The 27,642-nt window shown below is 34.3% G+C and overlaps 2 protein-coding genes across 4 annotated transcripts in view; one reads left to right on the top strand and one right to left on the bottom strand.

Annotated features, from left to right (window-relative positions):
* Positions 1–1,459: 1,459 nt before the first annotated feature.
* Positions 1,460–23,061, bottom strand: QRSL1 (glutaminyl-tRNA amidotransferase subunit QRSL1). Of its 2 annotated transcripts, XM_003769330.4 has the most exons (11): positions 22,898–23,061; positions 18,984–19,143; positions 18,212–18,310; positions 15,175–15,271; positions 14,022–14,198; positions 12,364–12,539; positions 12,088–12,200; positions 9,540–9,732; positions 8,357–8,474; positions 5,069–5,274; positions 1,460–4,080 (listed from the first exon to the last, which is right to left on the bottom strand). In XM_003769330.4, exons 1-11 carry the CDS (start codon positions 22,919–22,921, stop codon positions 3,863–3,865), a joined length of 1,581 nt encoding a protein of 526 aa, XP_003769378.1. In that variant the 5' UTR covers positions 22,922–23,061; the 3' UTR covers positions 1,460–3,862. The 2 variants fall into 2 exon arrangements, with proteins under 2 accessions (XP_003769378.1, XP_023358914.1); XM_023503146.2 differs by lacking the exon at positions 22,898–23,061 and having other exon boundaries at positions 18,995–19,075.
* A 51-nt stretch (positions 23,062–23,112) lies between these two features.
* RTN4IP1 (reticulon 4 interacting protein 1) overlaps positions 23,113–27,642 on the top strand; it is an 88,807-nt gene continuing 84,277 nt past the window's right edge. The window contains exon 1 of one of the 2 annotated variants that reach the window (XM_031964465.1): positions 23,113–23,898. In XM_031964465.1, the coding sequence (XP_031820325.1) occupies positions 23,628–23,898 (271 nt within the window). In that variant the 5' untranslated portion in view covers positions 23,113–23,627. Of the gene's footprint in view, positions 23,899–26,760; positions 26,955–27,642 lie in introns of those variants that run through there. The other variant, XM_031964466.1, reaches the window with a different exon arrangement.

Consider the following 27,642-nt stretch of genomic DNA (forward strand, 5'->3'; position numbering starts at 1 on the left):
TTGTCACACTTCTCTGAAATATATAATTTTAGGACAAGGATTCATAATCTTTTTTTGTGTCATGGACCTCTTTGGCAGTCAGGTGAAGCTTATAGAGCAGTTCTATTACGTCCCCTTATGTAGGATTACAAAGGTAATCAATTATATTGAAATAAAGTTATCAAACAAATTTTTTTTTAAAAAGTTCAGTGAGCTCAGGTTAAGAATCTCTATCTTCAAGTATGCCATTAGAACTCAATGCCATTATACTATTACTTCACGGTCAATGTATTCATCAGGTAGATAAATTCCCAATTACATTAATTTTCTGATTAGGTTTCTAAGTCTAACCTCATTGACTTCAACAGTGTCGGTCCGAAGGTTATAAAGACGGAGGTTTCCCATTGTTCTTACATTCATCCTGTTGTTTGCCATCTCCAGATCGCTAGAATACTCTTTCTCCATCATTTCTATCTTAAAATCATGCCTACATTGAAACATGCTCTACCTACTGACAGAGAGGGGGTAGTTTTAGAGTAGGATATTGCCATTGACTATATATATGTTACAAATTTTTGTTTTTTTCTTTTTTCCTTTGGGGGACAGGAACAGAGAGAAAAATAGATGTGTAATAACTGAAATATAAATAATTTAAAAAAAAAACAAAAAAAAACGCTCATGCCTCCAAACTCAGTTCTGGCAGTACTTCTTCCATGAAACAAAACAAAATGTTTTATTCAGGAAATTAAATTTTGTTTTAACACCTATGAATTGTTACAGGTTTGCCTAAGGGTCTTTGGATATATATCTTCTAAAGATTATTTATCAATACTAATTCATTTATCTTTAAGGGTTCTCTCCTAATACACTGTTTTGCAAAGGTGAATGTTGAAAATTATCTTTGCATGTATTTGGAAAAATAAAATACTATTTAAAAAAAGAAAAGAAAAGAAAGAGTTCTCTCCTAGTTGGACTGATGGTTCTTACTTTAGGCAATTGGTAAAAATGAATTATTTGTTGTTATGAAAATGAACATATATTTAAGGCTTTTCAGTCAACAGTGAGTCAAGATTTGCTTACTTGTGATAGACCTTGTATATATTCTATCTACCCAGGTACTAGTGGTATAAAAGATAGAATTGGACCTGGAGTCAGGATAACCCGAGTTCAAATCCTGCCTCACTATTAAGTGTAATAAACTACACTTATTAGCTAGGTGACTCTAAGTTACTTAATTTCTGTCTGCCTCAGTTTTCTCACATGTAAAATGATGGTAGCAAGAGCACCTAATTCTCTGAGTTGTTCTAAGGATAAAAAAGAGGTTATAAAAGTGCTTTGCAAGTGTTAAAGTGATATATAAAAGCTAGTTATTATTATTGGTAAAGGAAAAAAAAAGTTCCTGCTTCAAGGACACAACCTAATAGAGAAAGAAACATGCAAATAACTGGGGATACACAGAATATAAACAGGATAAAATGATAATAAATGTTCAAAAACAACAACCAAAAAAAAATTGGCAGAAGACCAAATAAGAATTAGGTGGCAGCCTATAAGTTTAAGAGAAGTCTATCTCCACCTGTGTACTTTTTTCTTTGGTTTTCATTTTCATTTGTCAAAAGATTTGACGTTTCCTACATTCTCTTCACCTAATGGCACAGGGAGCAGCAGATACTACTAGGATTTCCAAAAGGGGGCAAGGTGGTCAACACAGATTTCATGCCCAAATGCAATTCTTGTGGTGTGATGAAATTTGAGAACTATTTGTGTAAGACCAGTTTTGAGCATGATCTGCCCAGTCATGCTATTAGTTAGTAATCAAGCATGGAACAGAACCACGGTAATCTCCATGATTATTCTGGGACCTAAGCCAGCAAGGTATGAACCCTTTTGGAATGACTGAAATTTGCCTCACTAATGACTAGGGTGTGTAGTGGTTTGTGTGAGAAAGGATACAAGAGTGAGAGATTTTGCTTTTTGTTTCCCGAACTGAAGTCTCCCTCCCCCTGCAACCGTTAGGGAGCCAATGAATGGTAATCCAGTTCCATTTGCCCACGTAACATTGGGTAGCTTTTATAAAAGGATTTGTTTATTTTTATTTTATCAAACACAGCTAGAACAAAAAACAGAATTTTGCCCGAATACCTGGGAGGCATGTCTCCTATATACAAAATTGGTTTCTGAGGAAAATAAGCTAAACTTAGCTCAATTCTTACATAGCATAGTCCTACCAATTTTGGGTCCAGAGGCAGCACTGCTCTGAGATGAGCTAGGGCTGGACTGATGTCTTCGAAGGCCATTACTGTAAATCATTCTTTACTCCTCAGGGTATTGATCCTGCCCTGGCTACAAATCTATACTCTGGATTGCCACTATGCTGAGAAAATAATTAATGGAAAAGTTTAAAATCAACCATGATTTTCACCTCTAGTAGTGTTTGCTTCATTACCTTGAAGAAGGGATTAAATGTACATTTCTTTCTTCTATTCCAAAATACTTAGAAATCATCATATGTTTTCCTCCTTGGTATTACTTTTTTTTATTAGGCATTTTGTTGCCAGGCTTAATTCTTTCTTTGTAATCCAGGACCTCATATCCCTTGGCCATACAAAGTGAACTTTCGGTCTATTCTGACCACTCCCATCCCTGAGTTTCAGGTGACTCTGGATGACATCAAGAGTGGATTGACATGGAACACCAGTTTTCCCACTTAATCTTGGCAGGATGCTTATGTCAGGCTGCCAAGTTCTGTGATCTCATCACACATTTTTTCACTTTGGTGAAATTTGCCTTGTCATTTCTTCCCTCATTGATTTTTTGTTTTGTTTTGTTTTGTTTTATTATGTCTTATCAAAGAACTCATCTTACACTTGCAGTTACTCTCTCGTTTTAGGGCTGTCCTGCTCTAGCAGCTCTCCTGCTAACAATTTCAGGATTTAATTAACTCAGACACAGAACCCATTTGCCACTTAAATTCCCAGACAGTGACTTGGCAGGATATGATCGACCAGGTTTGGGTTAGTGATGGAAGACAAAGGAAAACAAATTAGACATCATTTCATGGTAGGTAGGTATTATTATGTGAGAATTGAGAATGTTTCTCTTCTCTAATTCTAGATTCAAAATGTTAGCACTGATTAAGCAGGAATGTAGCATCAACAGAGTTGATGTTCTTTGAAAAGTGATTCCCCTTTATTTCAAGTGATAAAAATACAAACAGATCAAACTGATGTTGGCTCCATCAAACTGGTTCTCTGAACTGTTTTCCTCTTGCTAAAAATTGGCAAAATTTAATCTCTTAGATGATACCTTATTGCAGTATGAAGAATAAACTTAGACATGATGTGTTTTATATATACATATATATCAAGGGATAAAATAAATATGAAGCTTTATATGAACCATGTTTTACCTAAAGTATATTCTTTCACTATTACAGACAAGCATGGTAGTAAAGGATTCTTTGTCTTAGAAACTAATGGGAAACAACAAGCAGAGGAAAGATTGGAGCCCCTAGACAAAAACTGCACCTGTTAGAGGGTCCCATTTTTGTGTGTGCTTGTATTCTGATTTGCTTTCTGTCTCTCAGTAGTGGTGTAACCTACTCAAAGTTATTACTCAAATTTATGCCGACTGCCTCCTATTATTCCCTATCTCCCCTCAAAGCATAGTGCTTAGCATATAGAGCATATTTAATAAATATTAAATGGTTGAAATAGTTTTATTTATACTTTGTAAGCCCATAATCATTAGAATTATTATGCTGAAAATAAATTCAATTATAATCACTTACGAAGATCATGTGAACTTCTTAAAAGCCTTTCTTTTTTTATAGTAAAAATACCTTCAAAGTCATTCTGAATTTGTACAAAAGTCTTTATCATTACTATTTTAATGAAACTGAAGCCATCTTTTCATGTTGAAAGAAAGCTTGACAATTATCCATTAATTCTTGAAACTGAATGACAGGAAACTGCACCTGTGCCTCAAACCACTTGGCAACAGTAAGGAGTTGTTGGTCACTAAATGCACGTCCAATCAGCTGTAGCCCAACTGGCAAACCTTGACTGGAGAGGGCCATGGGTATATTTACAGCTGGCAAACCTGAGCAGAAGGAAACAAGAGATTGTTCTATTTTTTTTAATGTTATTCTATGCCCCTTATTTCATTAAATTTTTTTTTATTGATTTCTTTTGATTTTTATATTATTTTTTAGCCTCTTGTTTTGGACTCTGAATGAAATAAAGATTTAAAAATAAATAAGTACCCAAATCTTCCATTGTGGACTCTGGAATGTCTTCTATTGTTCACAGCTGTTCCAACCTGAGCCCTCTCCTCTTCTAATAAATTAACATATATCTATGTGTCTAGGTACATATATTTATACACACACACACAAAGTAAACACATGTAATACATAGTATTTACACATACATGTATATATGTATGTGTGTGTGTATGTGTGTGTGTGTGTATACATACACACAAACACACAGTATATAACTATGTCAGGAGGAGGAATGCCAGAGGCAAAAGCGCTGCCTCTGGACCTGGATTCATATTGTGCTTCCGACACTTCACTACCTGGGGGCACTGTGTGAATCACTTTCCTATACTGATGGACCTTGTTTTCCTTATCTAAAAAAAGAGACCCAGCTGAACCACAGTGAAGTCTCTTCCAGTTTTAGAAGCATGATTCAATGCTGTCTCTGCCTAACAGAATATAAGTTAATCTTGAAGACGGGAATTCTTATTTGCCTTACACTCTGAACATAATTCCTGATACAGACCAACTCCTTAACCAATATAGGCTGAGCTGAGTGGAGGATGATTTGAAAGGTTAATTTCCCCAAGAACTATGCAGAAATCTAATTTCCACCTGGGAAAAACACTGAAGTATTTCAGCTTGCTTAGATCTTGACTCAGTTACCAAGGGTATATAAGGTCTACTTGAGAACTGACAATAAAAACTCCTTTTTCTAAGGTAACAGTATGCCTCATACTAAGGTAAGGACTAGGCTGAGCATCCAAAGTTAAACCAAATTAGCCTAACTGGAGGAGATCTGAACACTGTTCCCCACCCCAGCCTCACCTGCCATGTTTACACTCTGTGTAAAAATGTCATCCTGGGAGCTGCGAGTTCTGTTGTCTTCCTTGATGAACTCCAAATAGGGCATTGCGTCACTAAGGGTGGTGGGAGTAAGCAAGAAATCCACCCCAGAATTAAAGACCTTCATAAAGTCATTAGCAATGAGTCGTCTCACTTTCTGTGCCTTCACAAAGTAATCATCATAGTTCCTGTGGGAAAACGATTGACATTTTAGAGACATTTTGTTCTTATATATATATAGGTTTCAATTTCACATTAGGGAAAACAAATCTTGGCCTTAATGAAATGGTGCCTTCTCCTGACAGCTGGATAAACTTTACATGGCCATTCCAACGATCAAGTCAGTCTACCTGACATTCTGTGAACCAAGACTCACTACTGACCAGCACTTAAGACTGATAAAACTTGAAAATTTCAGAATTTCAGCACTAGAAGAGATGCAAGAGCTGAAGGACAGAGATAGGCCTAAAACTGAGGGATCGCAGCTCCAAGTCCAGGAATCTTTGTGCTACAACAAGTGGTCTCTCCTTTATTATATGATGATTATTTGATGCTCATAATAATAACCAAGGTGTTATAAAATCCTAAAGTGTCTTCTGAGTCATTAGAAAACAATTAAATTACATTCATTATACTTTTAAGCATATTCTACTGTGTTTAATTTGTTTTTAAAACTGACAATAAACACATGACATTCATGGAGAAAAACTCATTCAATGATCACAGGAGATGACAGAGTTCATTGTACCTAAATCCAGGGTATTATGCAATATTATATGTAACCATATCCTGGTAGTATGTCATTGAAATTAGTAGGAAATTAATTTGAGAGACTCTAAGAAGTAACAAAAAAGGAAAGAGGCATATTTACACAGAGGCAGGGGAGAAAGAGACAGAGAGTACACTTTAAAGCCAATGCTGTACTGTTAAAAGGTTAGCGACTGTCTCCTTGAGAGTAACAATAGCTTCATTCCCTGGCACTCTGATCTTTGAATTACCTTGTCCTGGATTACTTACACTTAGTTTTATGTATATATACACACACGTATTTGTATACTATACATTTGTATATATGTAAACTTTTATAACTAGAAGGAAATTTAGAGATCATTTAGCTCCCGTGCAGTCTTAAGATTTACTAAATAGTTTATATTTGAAAAGAAAATCTCAAATAGATCATAAATCTAGACATGGTATATAGATTTTTAAAAGCTCAAATAACATTTAAAGAATAGATGTCTTTAAAAATTGGATAATCAAACAATTCTTAAGGATCATATTTGTATTAGTCACTCAACTTACTGAGCAACCAATGAGCATACAATTTTTTTTTTCTGAGCATTCAATAACACATGGAATTTGGTGACTGAGTGATAAATTCAGAAACCCACTTCTAGCAGCACAAAGAAAAAAATCCTAATGTAACAATTGGCTAAGAATATATTGGTTAATCAGCAAATTTAGCACAAAAAACAAGGGACAATAAAATATAAATGTGATCACCATGAAACTATTCAAATCAATAACAAGGAGATACCCAACTTGCCTATTTGATGCCAGTATGATTTTAAAGTTAAAGACATAGACAATGAATCTGATCTTCCAGACACTATAATCTTCAAGGATGTTTTTTTGATTTGTCTTTTAAATGAAGATAGAAAAGATCTGATTTGTCAGATACTTTTTTCTAAAAAAATTACAATGTGGAATGAATCTATGGAGTCACATATAAATCAATGTTAAAGGAAGAATTCAACATCCCCTCTTGAATTTCACTCTAATAAAAAATAAACTCCCAAAGAAAATAATTCTTATTGTGTCCCATACTTATGGTATGTGGAAATGAATGGCGGTATAAGAAAGCATCAAGAAAAGAACATGGGCTAGAAGTAGACACCAGAATTCTATTGATATTGAGACCTTGAATATGCCGTGTAACTTTTGGGGTTTCTGTTTTCTCTATAAAGTAGCCATTATTATATCTTCCTATACATTTCACAAGGCTGTGTGAGAATGAGATCCATTAAAATAAAGTATACAAAAATACTTTGTGAAGTGAGCACTACATAAGTTTAAGTAATTTTGTTATTCACTCTCAAGAGTCTACATAAAAAAACACTAGTAAAGTCAGTTTTCAGTTGTACCAATAATGATGTACATAAAGTTGATGATCACAATAAAATAATTTTAAATCTGCATTCTTAAGGATATGCAGTTCTTTGATAACTTATGAAATTTCTTCCTATTTTATATAAAAAGATGAGTAGAAGCAATTAAACAGGAACTGAGATAAGCAAAATGCAAAGTTGTCTAAGCTGACTCTTAAGTTGACTTTTAAGAGTAAAAAGCAATTTGCCCTAAATTGGGATTAGCTTCTGTCAGACCCTGTTTCCTTCACTTTGCCTTGGTGGTTGTAAATCAATCCTTTAGCCCCAACTGTCTTCCATGCAATTGCATGGAATTTTTATGGGAAAAAAATCTGGCTCAACATGTACTCTAAGAGTACATCCATCTCATCAGTATGCAGATTTGCTTTAGTCTTTAATAAATGGTACAATATTAACTGTTTAAATTTCTTTATGATATATTATCAGTAAATGTTTGCCTTGTAAACCTATTTTATATACCTAAATATCAGGGTTGTGAAAAAATTTTTTGGGTGAAAAGGGGTGATGAGTGGAAAAAACTTAAGAAACCCTGGGCTAGGCCATCTTCTAAGACTAAGAGATGCAGAGAAGATGATGGTCTGTATTGTCAAATGGAACTTCCTCACCCAGTATCCCCCTAAACTAATGAAATCACAGAAATAGCATATTATTATTTTTTTCTTTTAGCCAATCAAATCTAATAATTGATTAATGTTGAAAATGTGGCCTTTATTTTGATATGGAAAAAAGCCAACTGAGTTTGTTGAGACAAAATACTCCTTAGGAATGATAAAACAGCTTTTTTCAAAGTAAGACAGGAAAAACCTACATCCCAATTCCAATTTCTCCAAAGAGCAGCAGTGTCACTTTTTGTTTAAGGGTTTATCAGGACTAAAGCCAATATGGCACTAAGGCCTAGAACACATAAAATGAAAAAGCCTTTGGACTCCATTTAGCTTTCACCAACTATATGCATATTGAGAATTTTTGCATAATTGAGAATTAAAATATATAAGACTTTTTCTAACTTACAAAAAAGAAAGAACACACAAATGCAACTTTCTATTCTTAAAATTAAGACTTTGAATTTTCAGATCGATAAAACATCTTGTAGCTGTCTTACTCTTTTAATAAGAAAAAATTTCCTGAGAGAATTCTTCCTCTTACTACATCATTGAACCCTTCTCGTCTTGTTGCAGCATACATAGCCTCAGTAGACACATTTACATTACACCGATGGCCTGCAAATCAAACGTACAAAATAAGTCTTAACTCCTTGTATAACATAAAATAATTTCCCCTATATTGTAGTAAATCACCAGCAGAAGAAAACAGACCCTACAAAACCCATTCTCAATTTGCCTTCTTAGAAAACATTCTTTTCTTTGAGTTGTAAGGTCTTTGAGGGAATGGGCTATCTTTTGTATCTTTTTGTATCCCCAGTGCCTAGTAACTATGTAGTAGGTGCTTAATAATGCTTACTGACTGACTGGTGTCATATAAGAGAAGCCAAATTTTGGTTAAACACTAGGCCTAAAGTTGTACTTTTGACAGTTACTAAAATCCAGGGAGACTTTATTCTCAGTAGCTTTTCACCTTTGGCTGACCTATGAGAAAAAATCCAATAGGGCCAAGCCAATAAGCCAACCAAGAAGTGGATTTTCATTGAAATGACAGTGTAAAGACTCCCTAATTTACTCTTACTCTACCATTAACACATTTTAAATATATGTGTACACACACACACACACAATGGACACAAAGCAAACACCTATCAATCAGGGATAGATGATTTGTACTTCGTAAATCTAATGGAATATTTTTCCTGGAAGAAATAAGATATCAAGAATACAGAGAAGCATAGGAAGATTTATATAAACTGATGTAAAATGAAATTTGAAGAATCAGAAAAATTTTATATATAAAATGATTATTATAATGTAAACAGAAAGAGTAACAGTAACAAAACAACCAAAACTGAATATTAGGAAATTATAATGACTAAGCTTGACCCCAAAGGAAAGATCTGAGAGACTATTAAGACTTTTCCAATAAAATGTTTAGTTTTGCTGAACATTGTACCCTCCCCTCAACCTCATTTTTTATTCTTTACTATAAGGGAAGGAGAAAAAGGGAAATATTTGGGAGTGTCCAAAATGTGAAAACAAAAATATCCACAGAAACTATTTTTGAGAATAATTATATCCATATAATAAGCAGGAAGTATTTTTTGCTACTATGGAATAAGCAGAGCTTTAACTATTTGAATAAAATCATTTTGGAATCCAAAGAAAAGTGGGCCTTACCGTATTCTAGTCCATCAAATCTTGCCATGTTTGATGCTACTTCTGCTGGGCATAAGATCTGATAGCAAATAATTGAGTAACTGGTATGGGGTAGAGACACTTCCACTACTTTGGCCCCCTTGGACTCAAAAAGATCAGCAGCTTTATACCAAAGAGTTTGCATTTCACTTGACAATCCTGGTGCATTATATTCCTTAAAAAAAAAAAAAAAAATTTCAATATGAAGTTGATCACCTGTACAAAGTTAGATGAGTTTGTTTGCCATGACTTTTGATAATAAATTAGAAGATAAACACAAGGAACAAAACTGAACAAAATGCTAGGTGACTTTGCTAAAGAGTTTAAATAATACATTTTTATGAGAATTTCTAGAATGGTCACACTATAATGACTTCTTTTTTAAAAAGAGACTTCATTTTATTCTACTACTACTACTACTACTACTACTACTACTACTACTACTACTACTACTACTACTACTAATTTATTTCATGACATTTTTGGACGGTATATACCAGTATCATTATCTTCAGTTTTCAGATTAGGAAATAAAAGCCCAAAGAAATGCAAGCCTAAAATTCAGCTATTTAGAATTCAGACCTAAGAGCCCCAAATCATTATTTTAGTGTCTAATAGTTAGCCTATCCTCTTTGATGATAAATCAAAAACATTTTTAGGTAAATGCATTTGAAAGAAAAATGCTTTCTAATACTTATCCATAGGGAAGCCCTAATTTGAATAAATATCATTATTCATAAAACATCTAAGTATCAGTAGAAGGGCATCAATGAAAACAATGTAGTGAAATGGTTAGTACCATATATTGTCTGTATTGATCACTGAAGCTCACCAAGTAACTCATTAAGACTATACATTATAAGAGACTTGCTGATCTTCAGTGACAGAGATAGATTATATACCAATGAATTCCCTCCCTGATAAAATAATCAAAAAAGAAAAAATAGAATGACTATCCTTCTCTTTTCCCTCTATGTTCATTTTCCTGTGGGTGTCCCTACCATCTCTATGTAGATGATGTCCATATTTATCTATCTAGTCCCAGGCTCTCCCTTAGTTTTAATCCTGTATCACCAAAAGTTTAGTTTACATTTCAAATGGATGACCATCCGCAAGACAACTTTAACTCAACATGCTCCAAACCAAACTCATTATTTTTGCCCACAAAAACCTTCCTTCTTCCAAACTTCCCTGTTTCTGTTGAAGGTACCAGCATTCTTTCAGTCTTCCAGGTTTGTAATCCTGGCATTATTAAGAATCCTTAGTCTCCTAATCAGTTGCTAAATCTTTTCATTTCTATCTTTACAACATTTTTTCCATTTGACTTCTACTCACATAGTTACTCCCTTATTTGAGGCCCCATCTCCTCTTAATTGACAGTAGCCTCCTAATTGATATCCCTGTCTTAAATCTCCCTCCATTCTAATTCATCTTACACAATGCTTGCAAAATAATTTTCCTCAAAAGCAACCCTTATGACACCACTTATTCAACCAACTCTAATGGCTTCCTACTGCCTCTAGGCTAAACCTGAACTCCACCTACCTTTCCAGCCTTTCTGGGGAGTCATCATTGAACTGTACAATTGGCCAAACTAACTTCCACTTTTCAAATACAATATTCCATTGTCCATCTCTGTGCCTGTGCCCTGGCTATTTCCCATCTCTGAAATGTATTTTTCTCCTTATCTCTGCCTCATCCCATCCCTTTTTCCTTCTAAGATGTAGCTCAGGACATCTTCTGCACAAAGCTTTTCCTGATTCTTCCAGTTGCTAGCGTTCTCCCTTCCAAACTAACCTCTATTTCACAATTTTATAGTTGTATACAATAATTTTATATTTAAGATAAATATATTTTTATATACTACTTGTCTCTGCCATTAAATTTAAGTTCATTATAAGCAGGTCTGGGATTATATTTCTAGAACATTCAGCCTAAAAAAGTTAAAGTTTTAATTTCACTTGGTTTATAAAGGTATACCAAACATCATGCATACCTACATTAATTTCCATATATGAATAATTTTAATACTACCACACAGTGGTTTTCAACACGAGCTGATGACCCCTGGAGGGTTGCAGAATTGTTGCAAAAGCTCTGAAAGTCCATAAGTACAACAAATGTTGTCATTTTGATTTTTATTTAGCTCCATCTAAACATGTAGCAATGATTCAATAATAATCAAAAAGCAAAAAAAAACTTCTGTAGAATGAGTTACTGTCTCAAACATATGTCTTGCTATTTTTCAAATATAGGTACATACTAATATCATTTGATAAAATACAAATTTATTTAAAAGCACTGTTAAATTCATGATTTCTTTGTGAAACAGATATTTTCCTCAAAAATTGGGGACTAATAATAAAGTTACTAACATGTAGGAATCCTCAGAATATTTTTACTGAAAATTAAATGTTTAATTTAAAAAGTCTGTGAATTGGTGCATAATTCTTACAAAAATTCTTATTAAAAACCTACAAAAATTCTGCTTTGATGGTATTTCCCTAAAATAATAAGCTAGGAAAGTTACCTTTGGTATTCCTATACATAACTTGCTAACATCTTTCAAAATGGGAAGTATAAATGGTCCAACAGAGTCTTGTATTGTGGTAGAATCTTTTGGATCATGCCCAGCCAGTGTATCTGAAAAAAGGATATAATGCTGATAAGTAACAGAGGGAAAAAAAAAAAGAGAGAGAGAAATACATTCTACTATGTAGAATGTATTTGGTTTTGAACTACATTAAGTTACATACACACGTGTGTGTGTGTGTGTGTGTGTGTGTGTGTGTGTATTTATAAATACCCAACACAATTGCTGCATCATCCACACATCTAGTTAAGATTCCTGGAACATCCATCGAATTCACCAGTGGAATGAGACCATAACGGGAAACTAATCCATAGGTCGGCTTTAGACCAACAAGCCCACATAGAGCAGCTGGATTTCTTGTTGAACCTCCTGTGTCAGATCCCAAAGCCCTGAGATTTAAGCAGTATTCTGTTAGAAAATTTTGTACCTTTAAATATACCTTTTTTAAAACAAAATTCAAAGAGACTGTTAAAAGAAAAAGATCACAACAACAAATTTTAAAGCAGATATTTCATTGTAAAATTTTGGATATATTCAATCTAAAGTTTTTTGGAGTCCTTGCTCTTATCTATTGATTCTGATCTAATAGATCTGAATTTACAAGGTACATCTGATGAGACATGCTCAAAGCTACTAACAAAATAACAATGGCATTAATTTGTGCACTAAAGAAAAAAAATAAATTCCATCCTCACTGAATCAATTTAAGATACAGAATAAAAATATTCCTTTCACATTTTAAGATATTTTCTAGCCTATGTTTCCTCACGGGAATCATTGACAGCAATGCAACATGATAAAAATATATTTCAGAAAGAATTATGTCAGGGAGCCAGCATTTTTCTCTAGGGATCCTAAAAAAGATGAAATCTTCTAGAAGAGGATAAAAGTAGTGTAAGGGGAAAAAAATATCCAATTCTATTGTACTAACTTGTAAGATTTTATGAACCATAAACATGGTTTGAACCCAACTAATAAACAAAAGCATGGTTTTAATTTGATTAATAAAATTCCAGAGGAATTGAAAAGTAACCAGTTCCAGAGGGCAGCTCAGTCCATGATTTTCAGAACTACTTTCTACCTTACTTCTCCCCTATTGTCCCCTCTACTTTAGGAGAAAGAGAAGGGGAAGAGAAAAAACTATACAGGCATTGTGCTAAGTGTTTTACAATTACTATCTCATTTGATTCTTAAAACAATCCTGTGAGGTAGGTGTTATTATTACTGCCATTTTACAGATGAAAAAATCAAGGCAAACAGGGCTAAGTGACTTGCCCAGAGTCACACAGCTAGTGAATATATGAAGTCATGTTTGAACTAAGGTCTTTCTGACTCCAGATTCGGTTCTCTCTCTATCTACTGAGTCACCTAGCTGCCTCCAAGATGCTGTCTTCCTTTATCAGAATGTAAGGTACTATCTTTGCTTTAGTTTGTATTTGTACTAGCAAATGTGGCAGCACAATGCCTGGCACAAATTAAGTGCCTAATAAATGTTCAGTAGTTCTCCCTCTCCCACTTTCATCTGCTAAAATTTTTTTTAAGAACAAAGAAAGTTTAATTGTTGTTATTAAATTCACATAGATAAAATATCCAATTAAATTTATCCATAAGTATCATTTTGATATTTGTTTTATTATTTATCATAAACTCTGATAAAAAGATTAAAACCTAAAAAACATCTATATACAGGTATTAATATAATATAATACAATAGTTTCCAGCAAGAAAATAGTACATCTTTACTTTTTGTGGTGCTTTTGCATGAACTATTACTTTTAATTTTTGTATATGGCTTCTGGCTATAACTATATCAAGAAAAAAGTTGCTCCTAGATGGGTCTTAATATAAAATATTGAGAGGAAAAATCTTACGCAAAACATGTGAATGCAGATACAGCAGCAGCACTGCCTCCAGAGCTGCCTCCAGTGATTAGCCAATTTGAATCTTCATCCGCTCTGTGGTGGTTCTGCTTTCTCTTTTCTCTGTATTGCTTTGAATAACTCCAGGGATTTCTAACTGGCCCAAATATACTATCTGTGCTTCCAGATCTAAGGCAAAATAGTTAAGCAAGATTAAAACATAGTAGATTCACAGAGAATTTTCTTCATCTTCCGACTTGTTCCTGCCCACTCATCTAGAAATCTAGTGGTTTGAGTGGAAAGGGTGGAATCTTGTTCTGATGTAAGGAAAGAGACAGAGGCTTACATCCTATTTCCCCAATCATCTTTAACAATTAAAGGTGAAATTACTTATAAATCACAGAGGATGGTTTCAAAGGACAATAAATCCCTTTTCTGAACACAGATGACAAGAAAAGAACCCTTAAGTCAAGCCCTGATAGACAAAAATTTTAAGAAAAAAAAATGCTCTTGTAACATCACTAAAAACCTATTATTGAACAAACTCCTTTAAAATAGGAAAGGTCTGCTGGATATAGTGCAAAGAGTTTTCCTGCTCAAGTCATTAAAAAGGGGGAAAATTCAGAATATTTGTTCCTGCCTCTCCATGCAACATTTTTTTTTTGAACTACTGAAAGTAGCTCCTGTGAAATTACTGTCAATGCAGGGTATAATTCATATTGATATGGAGCTTTAAGGTTCTTTTTAAAGATGTTTTTCAAACAACTAGAACCATTAAACCATATAGCCTCCCTACTCCCCTGGCATTTTAGAGAAGAGGAAATTCAGGGTCAGAAAAGAAACTTGCTACAAGTCACTCACTTGGCAGTTGTTAGAGGCAGATTCTTAATCCAGGCCTTCTGACACTAAGTCCAATGTCCTTTCCATTTTGCTTTGCTACTTTTTTTTTTTTTTAACAGAATTTATCATATAATCTTGAGTTGCTGGTCCTGCTGGACCAAAGATGCATATAATAGTTTCATCTGCTATATTTCACATGTGAGACAAAAATCACAGTCATTGAATCACAAAAGGCAATTCACCTACGTAAAGTAGGACTCTATTACTTAGCTGGACTAAAGATAAAACAAGATAAAGGAGACAAAGGCTATTGAATGTTACCTACCCCATAGCAAATTCATCTAAATTTGTTTTTCCTAGAAGAATGGCCCCCTGATCCAATAACTTCTGAACAACTGTTGCATTATAAGGAGGTATATAACCTGAAAAATAACATCAGAGTTGTTTTTGATACATGACAAAATAGTGAACAAAGTGGCTTTTCACTTCCTTTTATTAATACACTTGAAGTTCCAAAATTCTTTACATTTATTTACTTATAGTTTGGTCAGAATTTTACAGGCCCTATAGTTTCCGTCATGCTAACCTGCTATATATCTGTATACCTTTCCAAAAGTTTCTTAAGTATGAATAATTTTAAAATCCATCTTACTCAATATAACAAGATATGGTCAAAATGTATTAATGATTTTGAAATAAAGTGCTATCATAAGCAAATTAGGGAAGTGTGAAAATTTTTATCTGTCAGTTCTATGGATATGGAAAGATTTTATGACCAAATACAAGAGAGAGAATCATAGGAAGTAAAATGAATAATTTTGATTGAATGAAATTAAAAGATTTTTTATACAAACAAAATCAATGCAGCCAAAATTAGAAGGAAACTAGGAAATTGAGGGGAAAATTTAGATAATTTTTGACAAAGGCCTTATTTCTCAGATACAAAGGGACCTGAGTCAAATTTATAAGACAAGTAATTCCCCTTCAAATGAAGAAACCAAAGCTATCTATAATCATATGAAAAAATGTTCTAAATAACAATTGATTAGAAAAATGCAAGTTAAACCAATTCTGAGATATTACTTCACACTTATCAGATTGGCTAACATAACAGAAAAAGATAATGATAAATGCTGAAGAGAAAAATGGAGATACTAATGCACTGCTGATAAGAATTGTGAACTGGTCTAACTTTTTTGGAGAACAATTTGGAACTATGTCCAAAAGGCTATAAAATTCTGCATATTCTTTGACCCAGCAATATCACTATTAGATCTGTATTTTAAAGATATCAAAGAAAAGGTTAAACGACCTATATATACAAAAAGCTTTTTGTGATAGCAAAAAATTAGAAATGGAAGGAAACTGGGAAATGACTGAACAAGTATTGTGGTATATAATTATGATGTGATATTGTTGTGCTATAAGAAAATGACAAGGGGGATGATTTCTGAAAAACCTGGGAAGACCTATGTGAATTGATGTAATGAAGTAAGCAGAACCATTTCACTGAAGACAATAATAGCAAGATTTTAACAATGATCAAAAATGAAAGACTTGGCTACTCTGATCGGTACAATGATCTAAGACAATTGCAAAGAACACCTGATGAAGAATGCTATCCACTTCCAGGGGAAATGAATTCTGAGGACAAATTGAAGTATAATTTTTTCACTTTTTTTTGTTGTTGTCTTTTGTTGTTGTTATTATTGCAATATGGCTACAGTGAAAGCAGGTTTTACAAGATTTCACATATTAATTATATTGCTTATCTTCTCAAGGGATGAGGAAGAGGATGAAAAAGGGGAGAGAATTTAGAACTCAATTTTGAAATAAATGTTAAAATAACAAATTTCTTAAAATGCAAAGCAAAACATTGTACAGTTATATTTTTAGTGATTTTAAGTGACTCTACCCTGGCCTCAAATGAGGTTATTTTAGTGACCATTCCCTTCCAAAGTCAGAGGATCTTCATGGATCACTGTGCTCTCTCCATTTACATCTGCTAAATGGGTATTCCTAAAACAAAGATCTGATCATGTCATTTCCCCCACTCAAATATCTTTAGTGGCTCCCTATGGCTTCTAGAATAAAACACAAAATACTCGATTTGGAATTTGAAACCAACAATTTGACTTTTCAGGGGATTTCTTCCCATAGCTTCTCTTTTATTTATCCTCCCAAATCAAACTGACCTGTTTTCCATTTGTGACATTCCCTCCCCCACATCTGTATCTTTGTTCACAGTGGTTATCTTTCCATGTCTGAAATGTGCTTCCTCAACTTTCACCTTCAGATTTCCTAGCTTCCTTCCAAGCCCAGGTCATCCAGTAAGCCTTTCTCAAGTTATTTAGCCATTTATTATTTGGGGAATTACTTTCTAGTGCTCTCTCCCTCTTGAAATTGCTTCCTTTATTGACATCTGTAAACACAGGATCATAGATTTAGAGCTGGAGGAAACTTCAAAAATAATTTAACTCTTTCATTTTTACAGATGAGGTTAAAGTTCAGAGAGATGACACCACTTTCCCAAGGCCCAATATTAGTAAGCAGAGATGCTGGGATTAAGATCTGGGCCCACTGGGCTCCATGTTAAAATATTATATAAATTTTTTGAGGACAGAGTTCATTTCATGATTAATTCTACTTCCACAGCATCTAGCAGAGTGCCTTGCACACAGTGGGCACTCAACAGTTGTTGAACTGAATTGAAAAATAATTAACAGTTAAATAGTTACAGTTACTGACAAGAGACAAACCGGACATCATCTCTCTGTGCCCCAACTACCAAGCTCTCCTTTGATGAGATTGCATGTCTTTTTTTAGTTCTAGATCTTCCAATCTTCCTTTAGTTTTATTTCCCTCCAAATCACAAACACTATTGGATCTGTTTCCTTCTAGTACACCTGGTGGCACTAAGTGCATCTTATGTAGGAAGATGACTCCGTAAATAAACACCAAGTCATCATGCTAATGATTATTAGCATCACATCAGAGGCTGATTCTAAGGGCAGCCCTCTTGCCACTATACCGAGAACACCCATTACATTTATTCCTACTTTATAAATAAGGCATGAAGCCAAGAGAAATTATTGCATGTATGAAATGTCTCTGGAAGTGCCTGGGAGAAATTCAACTTCAAAGTCACTAAACACTTATTTCATTAGGCCTGTAAAAGATAAAAACAATTTTCATTTTGAAAGTGTAGATGTAAAAAAAAAATTCTAGTCTAGATACTAAGGAAAACTATCATTTCCTAGTAGAAGAACTAATTCTGAGGGTAATTTTATTTTGAACTCGAGAGTATCCCATGAATTAGAATCAATGCTTCATTTCAGAAAGTTCTCAATGTACATCCTTACCTTTTAGCATATTGGATGCACATGTTGTTTCAATGCCAGCAGTGCTGAAATTGTCTTTTACAGCAATGGGAATTCCATCTAAAATTCCAAGAGACTGACCTGTGTTGGAAGTCAGCAAAGTAACAAGGAAGAAACAGCTCAGAATTTTTTAAAAAGTACATTCCCCCACCTGTTGCTATGATCTGTCTCCCATTTCCTTTTACAACCTTAGTCCATAATGATCCCTTTTAAACAAACTCTCCCAGGCTTAATGCCTCAAATCTTCCTAGAAGTCATGCCTTGTGTATGGAAGGCTCTCATTCTTCTCCTCTGACAGAATCTTTGGATCCTTTCGAGTCTCAATCCAGGAAAGCCTTCATGCCCGGCCTCCAAACCTTTCCCAAATTATCTCAAATGTCAGGCCTGGCTCTAATCTCTCTGGTTTCTTCAGACAATAATTATTAGCGCAAGTATCATTTTCCCCCAGGAGACAGCAAACTCCTCAATGACAAGAATTATTTTGTTTCTATCTTCATGTTCCCAGTGCTTAGCACCGTGACTGGCACTAGGAAAGTGTTTAATAAATATTTGCTACACAGACGAACTACAATCTTTGTCATAAAAGCACTGAATTTAATTTCAAATGGAAATTGTAACAGTTGAATATTCCAAATCATATGTTTACTACCATCTATTTATTATTCTTCATGTCAATTTGATATCACTTCCCAAATGCTAATCTAATTAAATTCTTCCAGGAAAATAGTAATAAAAACACTTTTAAGTAATTTACCTTTCTCATACCTCTTTTCTGATTCTTCAGCTTGCTGTAAGGCTTTCTTTTCTGCTACAGTAATATAAGCATTAAGAAATCTGGTTTCCTTGATAAGGGAGAGACATTTTTGACAAAGCTCCTTTGGACTGACTTGGCCTTGCTTCAGTGCAGCAGAAATCTGCAATGTATTCAATTTAATGAACATACAGTGAGTACAGAGAGTGTATGTGTGTGTACACAGATATATATATCTATACACACACACACACACACACACACACACACACACACACACACTATTAGGAGTGAAAGGTAACAAAAAAATACCAGCTTTTTCCTCAAGGAGATTATACTCTAGTCCAAATCAATTAAATAAATCCACTTGCAATATAATTATGCAAGTAGCCAGCAGTACCATGACTTAATTCAAAAAGTCTTGAACTACAAAGTCCTTTGGATATACAGAAAATACAGAACATTATAACAATATGCTATTCTATAATATTCAAATGATAAAAGAATCACACAATTTCAGAGTAGGAAGAGACCTAAGAACTGCAATCAAACTATACCTGCAAAAGCCCCATAAAACATTCAATGATCATTCAGTGTGATCTTGAATCTCTAGCAGATATATAGCACCTGGATAGTACAGTCTTTTCACTGCTGAAAAGATTTTCTATTTTTTTTCCTTCTTCATCTTCAGCTAAAATATATCTTTAATTCAATTTTCCAATTCTGCCTAGTGGAAAAACTAATAACTGAGCAAAGCAACCATTTTGAATTGCTTTTCAAGTAGCCATATGAACGGTGCTCATCAATTCACACTATTTCACATTCCCCTTGTGACTAAAGGCTCACAGAATCTTCAAGAAACCAGGTGAACAGGGTGCAACTAGGAAAGCAAAGCCAACCAATGACTCTATTACTGGATGCTCTAGCTTGTGATCTAATAATTAGGATTGTGATTTTTAATGCCATGACCCAGTTCCCCATTAAGGGCAGGGAAAAGGCTAGAGAGATGGGTATTGATTTAGTGCAGAGTACCTGTAGGGAGGAAAGCAAGATTTTACTTTGCTTAAACCAAGGAAGTCAATTCTTATCTCTGAAAGGCAGAAAAATCTTATATCATACTATTTTGACAGTTCAATTCTTGCTCCTTATACTTACCAACACATAATCTGTGAGCCTCAATTTCCTTATCTGTAAAATGGGGATAATACCTGCATTACCTGCCTCACAGGGTTATTCTGAAGTGTCAATAAGAAACTAGAACTTAGAAAACACTTATCTCATTAAAACAATGTTATAATAAACATGGGGTGAGCTTCCTAGATTACTATCAAAAAAGCTCAACAAAAAATATCACCCTATTTAAACTATTTAACATTTAATAATGTAATATTTTAATATATTTTTAGTCCCAGTTCTGGGAGCTGGAAACACACATAGGTTTATGCAGTACAAAAAGGAGGGAGAATGTCGTCTCCCAATTCTGAAGCCCTAAAGTTTAAAAAAGGTAGTTTATAAAGTTTTACAATGGTCAATGTTGAAAAATTATTCATGTATATGTTTTGAAAATAAAAAAGCTTTAATAAAAAATTTTTAAATAAAATAAAATAGGTGGTTTAACTTTAAAATCATAACTTCCCCTCTACATCCCTCTCCCACTTCCTAGTACTTCCTAGTACTGGACCCGATTCTTGTAAAGAACCAAATAGTAGCTAAGCCAATCCTGCTTGGTAGTATGTTCATGGAAGAATTTCCATGAAGGAGTTTATCTTCTCTTCCCATATAATTAAGTATATATACCAAATATATATGTAGAAAATATAATAATATTATCTGGTAATACAGTCAAGTATACTATTATATATGTGTGTATATATATATACACATAGATATAGTTAAGTATATATTACTATATATGTATATGTGTGTGTATGCATACGTTGTTTTTATTGTTGTTGTTGATCACTCATGCTGACTCTTGATGACCTCATCTGAGGTTTTCTTGGGAGAAATATTGGAGTGGTTTGCCATTTTCTTCTCCAATTCACTTTAGAGATGAGGAAACTGAGGCAAATAACTAAATGAATTGCCCAGGATCACACACTTAAATAAGTGTCTGAAGGGGGGAGAAACTTCGGCAGATGTGTCTAGCCCTATCCACTGCACCACCTAGCTGCCTGGAATATATAAAATATATATAATATATAAAAATATAATATATATATATAATATATATATATAAATATTTTTTCTAATCTATATATTACATATTATGCAATATACCATATAATTAACAATAAAATATACAATATGTAATTATGTGTTATGTGTATTAATATATGTAATTATAATGTGTTATGTGTATTAATATAACAGTATTATATATTAAGTATGTAATACACAGAGTGTATATTACATGTAATAAACATATCGTTCCAAACAAGCTCAGAATGCGCTCTGTAGCTTTCCTTGTAGGAAGCCAATAGGAGACACGGCATATATAAAAAAATATATATATATAAATATGTATAATATATATATATAATATATATATAAATATTTTTCTAATCTATATATTACATATTATGCAATATACCATATAATTAACAATAAAATATACAATATGTAATTATTGTTATGTAATTAATATATATAATTATAATTTTAATATTATTAATATAACAGTATTATATATTAAGTATGTAATATACAGAATGTATATTACATGTAATAAACATATCGTTCCAAACAAGCTCAGAATGCGCTCTGTAGCTTTCCTTGTAGGAAGCCAATAGGAGACATGGCATATATAAAAAAAAATATATATATATATATATAAATATATATATATATTTATATATACATATTTATATATATAAATATATATATAAATATGTATAATATATATATAAAATATATATATAAATATTTTTCTAATCTATATATTACATATTATGCAATATACCATATAATTAACAATAAAATATACGATATGTAATTATGTGTTATGTGTATTAATATATGTAATTATAATGTGTTATGTGTATTAATATAACAGTATTATATATTAAGTATGTAATATACAGAATGTATATATAATGTATAATAAACATATCGTTCCAAACAAGCTCAGAATGCGCTCTGTATCTTTCCTTGTAGGAAGCCAATAGGAGACACGGCATATATAAAAAAAAAATATATATATATAAATATGTATAATATATATATATAAATATTTTTCTAATCTATATATTACATATTATGCAATATACCATATAATTAACAATAAAATATACAATATGTAATTATGTGTTATGTGTATTAATATATGTAATTATAATGTGTTATGTGTATTAATATAACAGTATTATATATTAAGTATGTAATACACAGAGTGTATATTACATGTAATAAACATATCGTTCCAAACAAGCTCAGAATGCGCTCTGTAGCTTTCCTTGTAGGAAGCCAATAGGAGACACGGCAGGCGATTAGTGAGGGTTAGCTGACTACCGTGTTATTCTAGGTAAGTGACTGAAAGATCACACCGAGCTGCAAGAGCCGGTGGGCACGGTGACCATTCTACAAAGAGAACACCGATTTCTACAGGTAAATGACTTGTCCAGGATCACTCACATAGAGGAGACAGCAACCAGAAAAGAGGTTCTATTTAGCAAAAGGGTCCTTATAAATAAGGCCCTTTCACTTTCAAAAGGAGTAACTAGGAGGTGCTTTTGGAAGATCACATAAGATCCCCTCCGCACCACACCTCCCGACCTGGCAGGCGCTCTAAGCCCGACTTAAACCTCTGCCCCGCACAGGCTGGATGCACTGATGCTGCGGGACAGAGCCGGGCCACGCCAGTGACCGCCCGGGCGATCCTCCTTCCCTCCCCCCAGCAGCAGGCCGATCACACTCACTTCTCGGAGGCTGAGGCCCAACATGGTGTCGCTCCCTCCGAGCTCAGCTGCCCAGCAGAGACCTCCGCAAAAGAGCGGAGGAAGGGGGAAAGGTCAAGGGCCGCCGCTTGCCGGCATTACATGGGCGCAGCCATCTTGGATCTGTCTCTTCGCACTCCTCAGCGTCGTGCGCGCCGGTTGGTCCCCGGGTAATGATCCTCGCACGCCATTGGCTGACTCTGCGTTAGTTGCTGCTTCTTGGGTCATGGCCGAGGGGTTAGGAGACACTAGTGGAGACTAGGAAGCATCTTCGTGCCCTTCACGACCTCTCGCTGGTACCCCGGCTTGGAGGTTGCACCTTGTAGGCGTGTTAGCCTGTTAGTGTTACCGCTTGCTGGGTCAGCCGGGGGACTTTAGGGGGTGCAGAGATAGTGCACTGCGTGGGCGGGGGAAAAGCAGAAGAGAATTGCATATGATTATTATCTGATTTGGGGGGAGGGGGAGATAAATTAGAAGCCCATTTTGACCCTTGACCCGAACAAGAGTAAAAAGTGACCGACATTGTTTAAATTTTTTTTTTAAGCCATCTCACCCTCTAGACTGTTTGCAAAATTACTTCTCGTGTCCCTTTTTTTGTTCTCAAGATTGCATTTTTTAAAAGCACTTTTTAGCCGCATGCGAACTGAGGCGGGGTACTTTTAGGCTCAGGTGAGGCAACTTCTGGAACCACGTGGGCCTGCAGTACGCGGGGATGGAGGTCCTGAAGACGCTCGTGCTGAGGAGGACGCGCGGCCTGTGCCCGGGGAGATGCAGGGCTTTGGCGAGACCGTGGCGGGTTAGACACATCAGCACCTCGGCTTCCAGGAACACTGTGATGCCGGCTTGGGTAATCGATAAATACGGGCCGAATGAAGTGCTCCGATTCACAAAGAATATGATGTTTCCTGTCATATACTATCCAAATGAAGTCATTATTAAGGTCCATGCTGCCAGTATAAACCCTATAGATGTTACTATGAGAAGTAAGTTGTTTTTTCCCCCCCTAAAACTTGTATTATTGTATTGAAGAGTCTTTTGGTGTGTCCTGTTATAGAAAATTATTGAGAACAGGTCCAATGAAAACAAAACAAAAAACTTCAAACATTTGATTTATGAGTCCCTTAAATTTGGCATTTTGCAACTTTGTTGAAATTGGAACTTTATAAAATCCACTAAAGTTTGTACTCTTTTCGCATAAATCTGATCGTTTGATTTATGAGTCCCTTAAATTTGGCATTTTGCAACTTTGTTGAAATTGGAACTTTATAAAATCCACTAAAGTTTGTACTCTTTTCGCATAAATCTGATCGTTTGATTTATGAGTCCCTTAAATTTGCCCTTTTACAGCCTTGTTGAAATTGGAATTTGTATAAAATCAACTAAAAATTGCACTCTTTTCATATAATTTGATCAGTTTTTATGTTTGATAAACTCATTTGGTTCTGCTTCTTCATAATTTTCAGTTGGAAAGGGGGATGTATTTGTATAGGAAGAGGGGGGGTGTATTTGCCATCAAATATTCTTAAATTTTGTATCGGAAAGAATACTGGATTTTGATCGAGAGTTCTGTCATTTATTTACGTTTGCGCTTCAGTTTCCTCAATTGTAAAATTAAGTGGTTGGATTAGATGACCCTGAGATCTCTGTGATCTTCTGTTGTGATTGTGAAGATTTACTGAAGTCCATATTATAATTTCAGGTGGATCTTACTTAGTTTCTTCCTTTGGAAAGTGAGGGGGTTGGACTGTTTTTTAAATAACCTGCTGTGGAGATTTACTGAGATCTGTGCCGCTGTACACATCAGTTCAAGATTTGAATTTTTATTGACATTTGTTAGTCATTTCCATTATTTACAATTTATTTAATTTTCTGGAGAAAGCAACAAACTAAGAGAAAAGAAAAAGGCTAGGATTTTTCTTATTGTCTCTGCAATTTAGTTGCATTTTGCCCAATTTCAGCCCATTTACACTATTTGTTAGTTTCCCAGCTATAAGTGGTACACTTCTAGTTTTGGCCCAGACTTGTGATTTCAGTTATGTTACAGTGATGTCCCTGGAGAAAACTTGTTTCAACCATACAGATTGAGCACTTTTCTTGGTCTACAGAGATGGTATGACTAATTAAATAGGTGCTAGACCTGACTTAAAACCACATATTTCTGACTCTAAGACCAACCTTTTATCCTCCATGCCAGCCTTTTTCTTTGAGTGGGAAATAAATGTCTTAATGATAATCCCAGTGAGCTATGATTGCAAAATTTAGCATTAAGTTTACAAGAAATATGGTACACTAAAGTTTATTGGAATGTTGAACTAGTTAATTACTCTGGGTTGTTTTCATTTTGGAAACATTTCCATGAAATTTTATATCCTTACATTTGTGGAGAACTTAGACCTTTGGATGTGGTATCAGGAGGCAAGTGACTTAAAAAGCTATAATACATTAAGTACTATCTATCACAGGAGGGAGGTTTGAACCCTCTTCTGTTAATTACCTATACTTATGTTATTACCTATAGAATGAGAAAAATAAAACTTGGAGTATCTATATCAGGATTGTGAGGATCAAATTAGGTATATGTAATAGGCTTTGTGAACTTTGAAGTGCTATATAAATGTCAATTATTATTTTAAAAAATAGAAATATAGCTATGTAAACTGCTGGACTATTTAACCTCCATGTTTTTTAAAAAAAGCTATTGAATGATATTGACTTTGGCTATGGTTTCTTGGTTGCTACTATTTATAGTCTCATGAGCAGTCATTATAACCCTCTACAAAATAGCTTTAATGATCCATTCAGATTTTTTAGCTGTGTTTGAGGGATTAACCTTTCTGTATTTACCTACCAGTTACCAAATTAAGATTAACAATAAACTATACCACAATGGGAGGTTTATATATGCATAAATTGAAACCTTATTACTTTACTTTATTTCTGCATCAGCCAAAGTTGGAATGTGTTTCTGCAACTTTTACCTTCTTTTCACAATGAGCTCTATTCTCCTTTTTTTCCTGGAATGGTTTGACATTTGATTAGAGAAACAAGTAGAACATTTTCTACCTGTTCCTCCTTCCTTGGACGATTCTGGCTCTCAATGCTGCTATTGTTTACTTTGTTATTGCTCATTGTCCAACTTGACTACATAGACTTTGGAGCTTTTTTTTTTTTAAGGTTAAAATACTCTGGGGGATGAAGAGGTTTGGAGGAGGAGCAAATGTAGATCAGCTCTGGGGAATGCAAAACTCTCTTTTAAAATGAAGTAAGTGGCACTTAAATGACAGCATGAAGTACTTTTGTGCTTAAAGAAATAAATTTACATAAGTGAAAGATTATACATTTATCATTTTTTTAAGGTTTTCATCCCTTGGTGATGATAAGCATCTTCAGAGTAGGGATTGTGTCTTAACTTTTTTCTGTAAGTTGACTGTAATGCTTATAGTTTTTTTTTTTTTTTTTAAGCTCAGGAAGAAAACAGCATGGTTAGAAAGAGGACTGGTCTGGGAGGCTGGAGATGTATTTCTGGCTGCCCCACTAATTTTCTGGCCTGACCTTGGTCAAATCATTGGATCTTTGTGTGGATTCCATTTTTCTTCTTATAATGGAGGGGTTAGCTTTATGATTTCCAAGGTTTCATAATGGCTTGAGAATTTTGTGATTCTGATAGTTAATAAACATTTATTAAACACCTGCTATGGGCCAGGCACTGTTACTAGTATTGGGGATACAAAATAGGAGAAAAATATGGCTTCTGCCCTCAAGGAATTTCTAAGCACATGGAGGGATATTTACACACCCAAAGACCTGAAAAGGGGGCATGAGGGAGAGGGATGGGGTGAAAAAGTCAGAAGTCCCAGAGAAGGTGAATCAGGGGAAACATGAGGAGATGTTCTGAACCAAGTTCCTTCCTGCACAGGGTCAGAGAGAGGTGATGAGGTAGATAGCCAGGACTGAAGGGAACCTGAATGACATTTTCCCAACAATGAGTATCCTGGGGCAGAGTGGAAAAGTCAGAAATGTCCCAGATTCGTGCAGGCAGGTAAGAAATAAAGAATTATTATAAAAGTTATTTTAACATTTTATACTTTAATAGTTTGTTTTTCAAAATAGTTACTTTCATTTTGATCCAAAATCCCCACGGTAAAATGGAAAGATTTGGAATCAGAAGATCTTAGCAATAGACCTAGAAAGGACCCTAGAAACCAGTCCCTTGTTTTTATTGTTCATTCTGACTCTTTGTGACCTCATTTGGGGATTTCTTGGCAAAGACACTGGAGTATTTTAACATTTCTTTTTTCAACTCATTTTACAGCTGAGGAAACTGAGGCAGTCAAGTGACTTGTCCAGGGTCATAAGCTATTAAGTGTTTAAGGCCAGTCCATTACTGCCATTTAACAGTCTAATATAGAAATGTATTTTGCTTTTATATAGTACTCATGATATCAAATGACTTTTTTTGAGTTAGTGGTCATAGGGATTGCCATTTCCAGATTAGTTTGTCTTGTTGCTAAAATGCTCCCTACCTCACTCCCATTCCCAATTTGTAGGTTCTTGTTTGGGTTTTTTTTTTTTTTTTTTTTTTTTTCCCAGAAAGGAAATAATTGGGGGTAGCATAGAAGGGAATTAAATTGTTTGCCATCTTGTCAACTGCACATTGCGTAGAAAGCTGGACCAATCTATCTTGGGAATAAAACGATAATCATGTAAAATAGTAAGAAGAATGACAG

The sequence above is a fragment of the Sarcophilus harrisii genome, chromosome 4 (genome assembly GCF_902635505.1).
Source record: "Sarcophilus harrisii chromosome 4, mSarHar1.11, whole genome shotgun sequence".
NCBI lineage: Eukaryota > Metazoa > Chordata > Mammalia > Dasyuromorphia > Dasyuridae > Sarcophilus > Sarcophilus harrisii.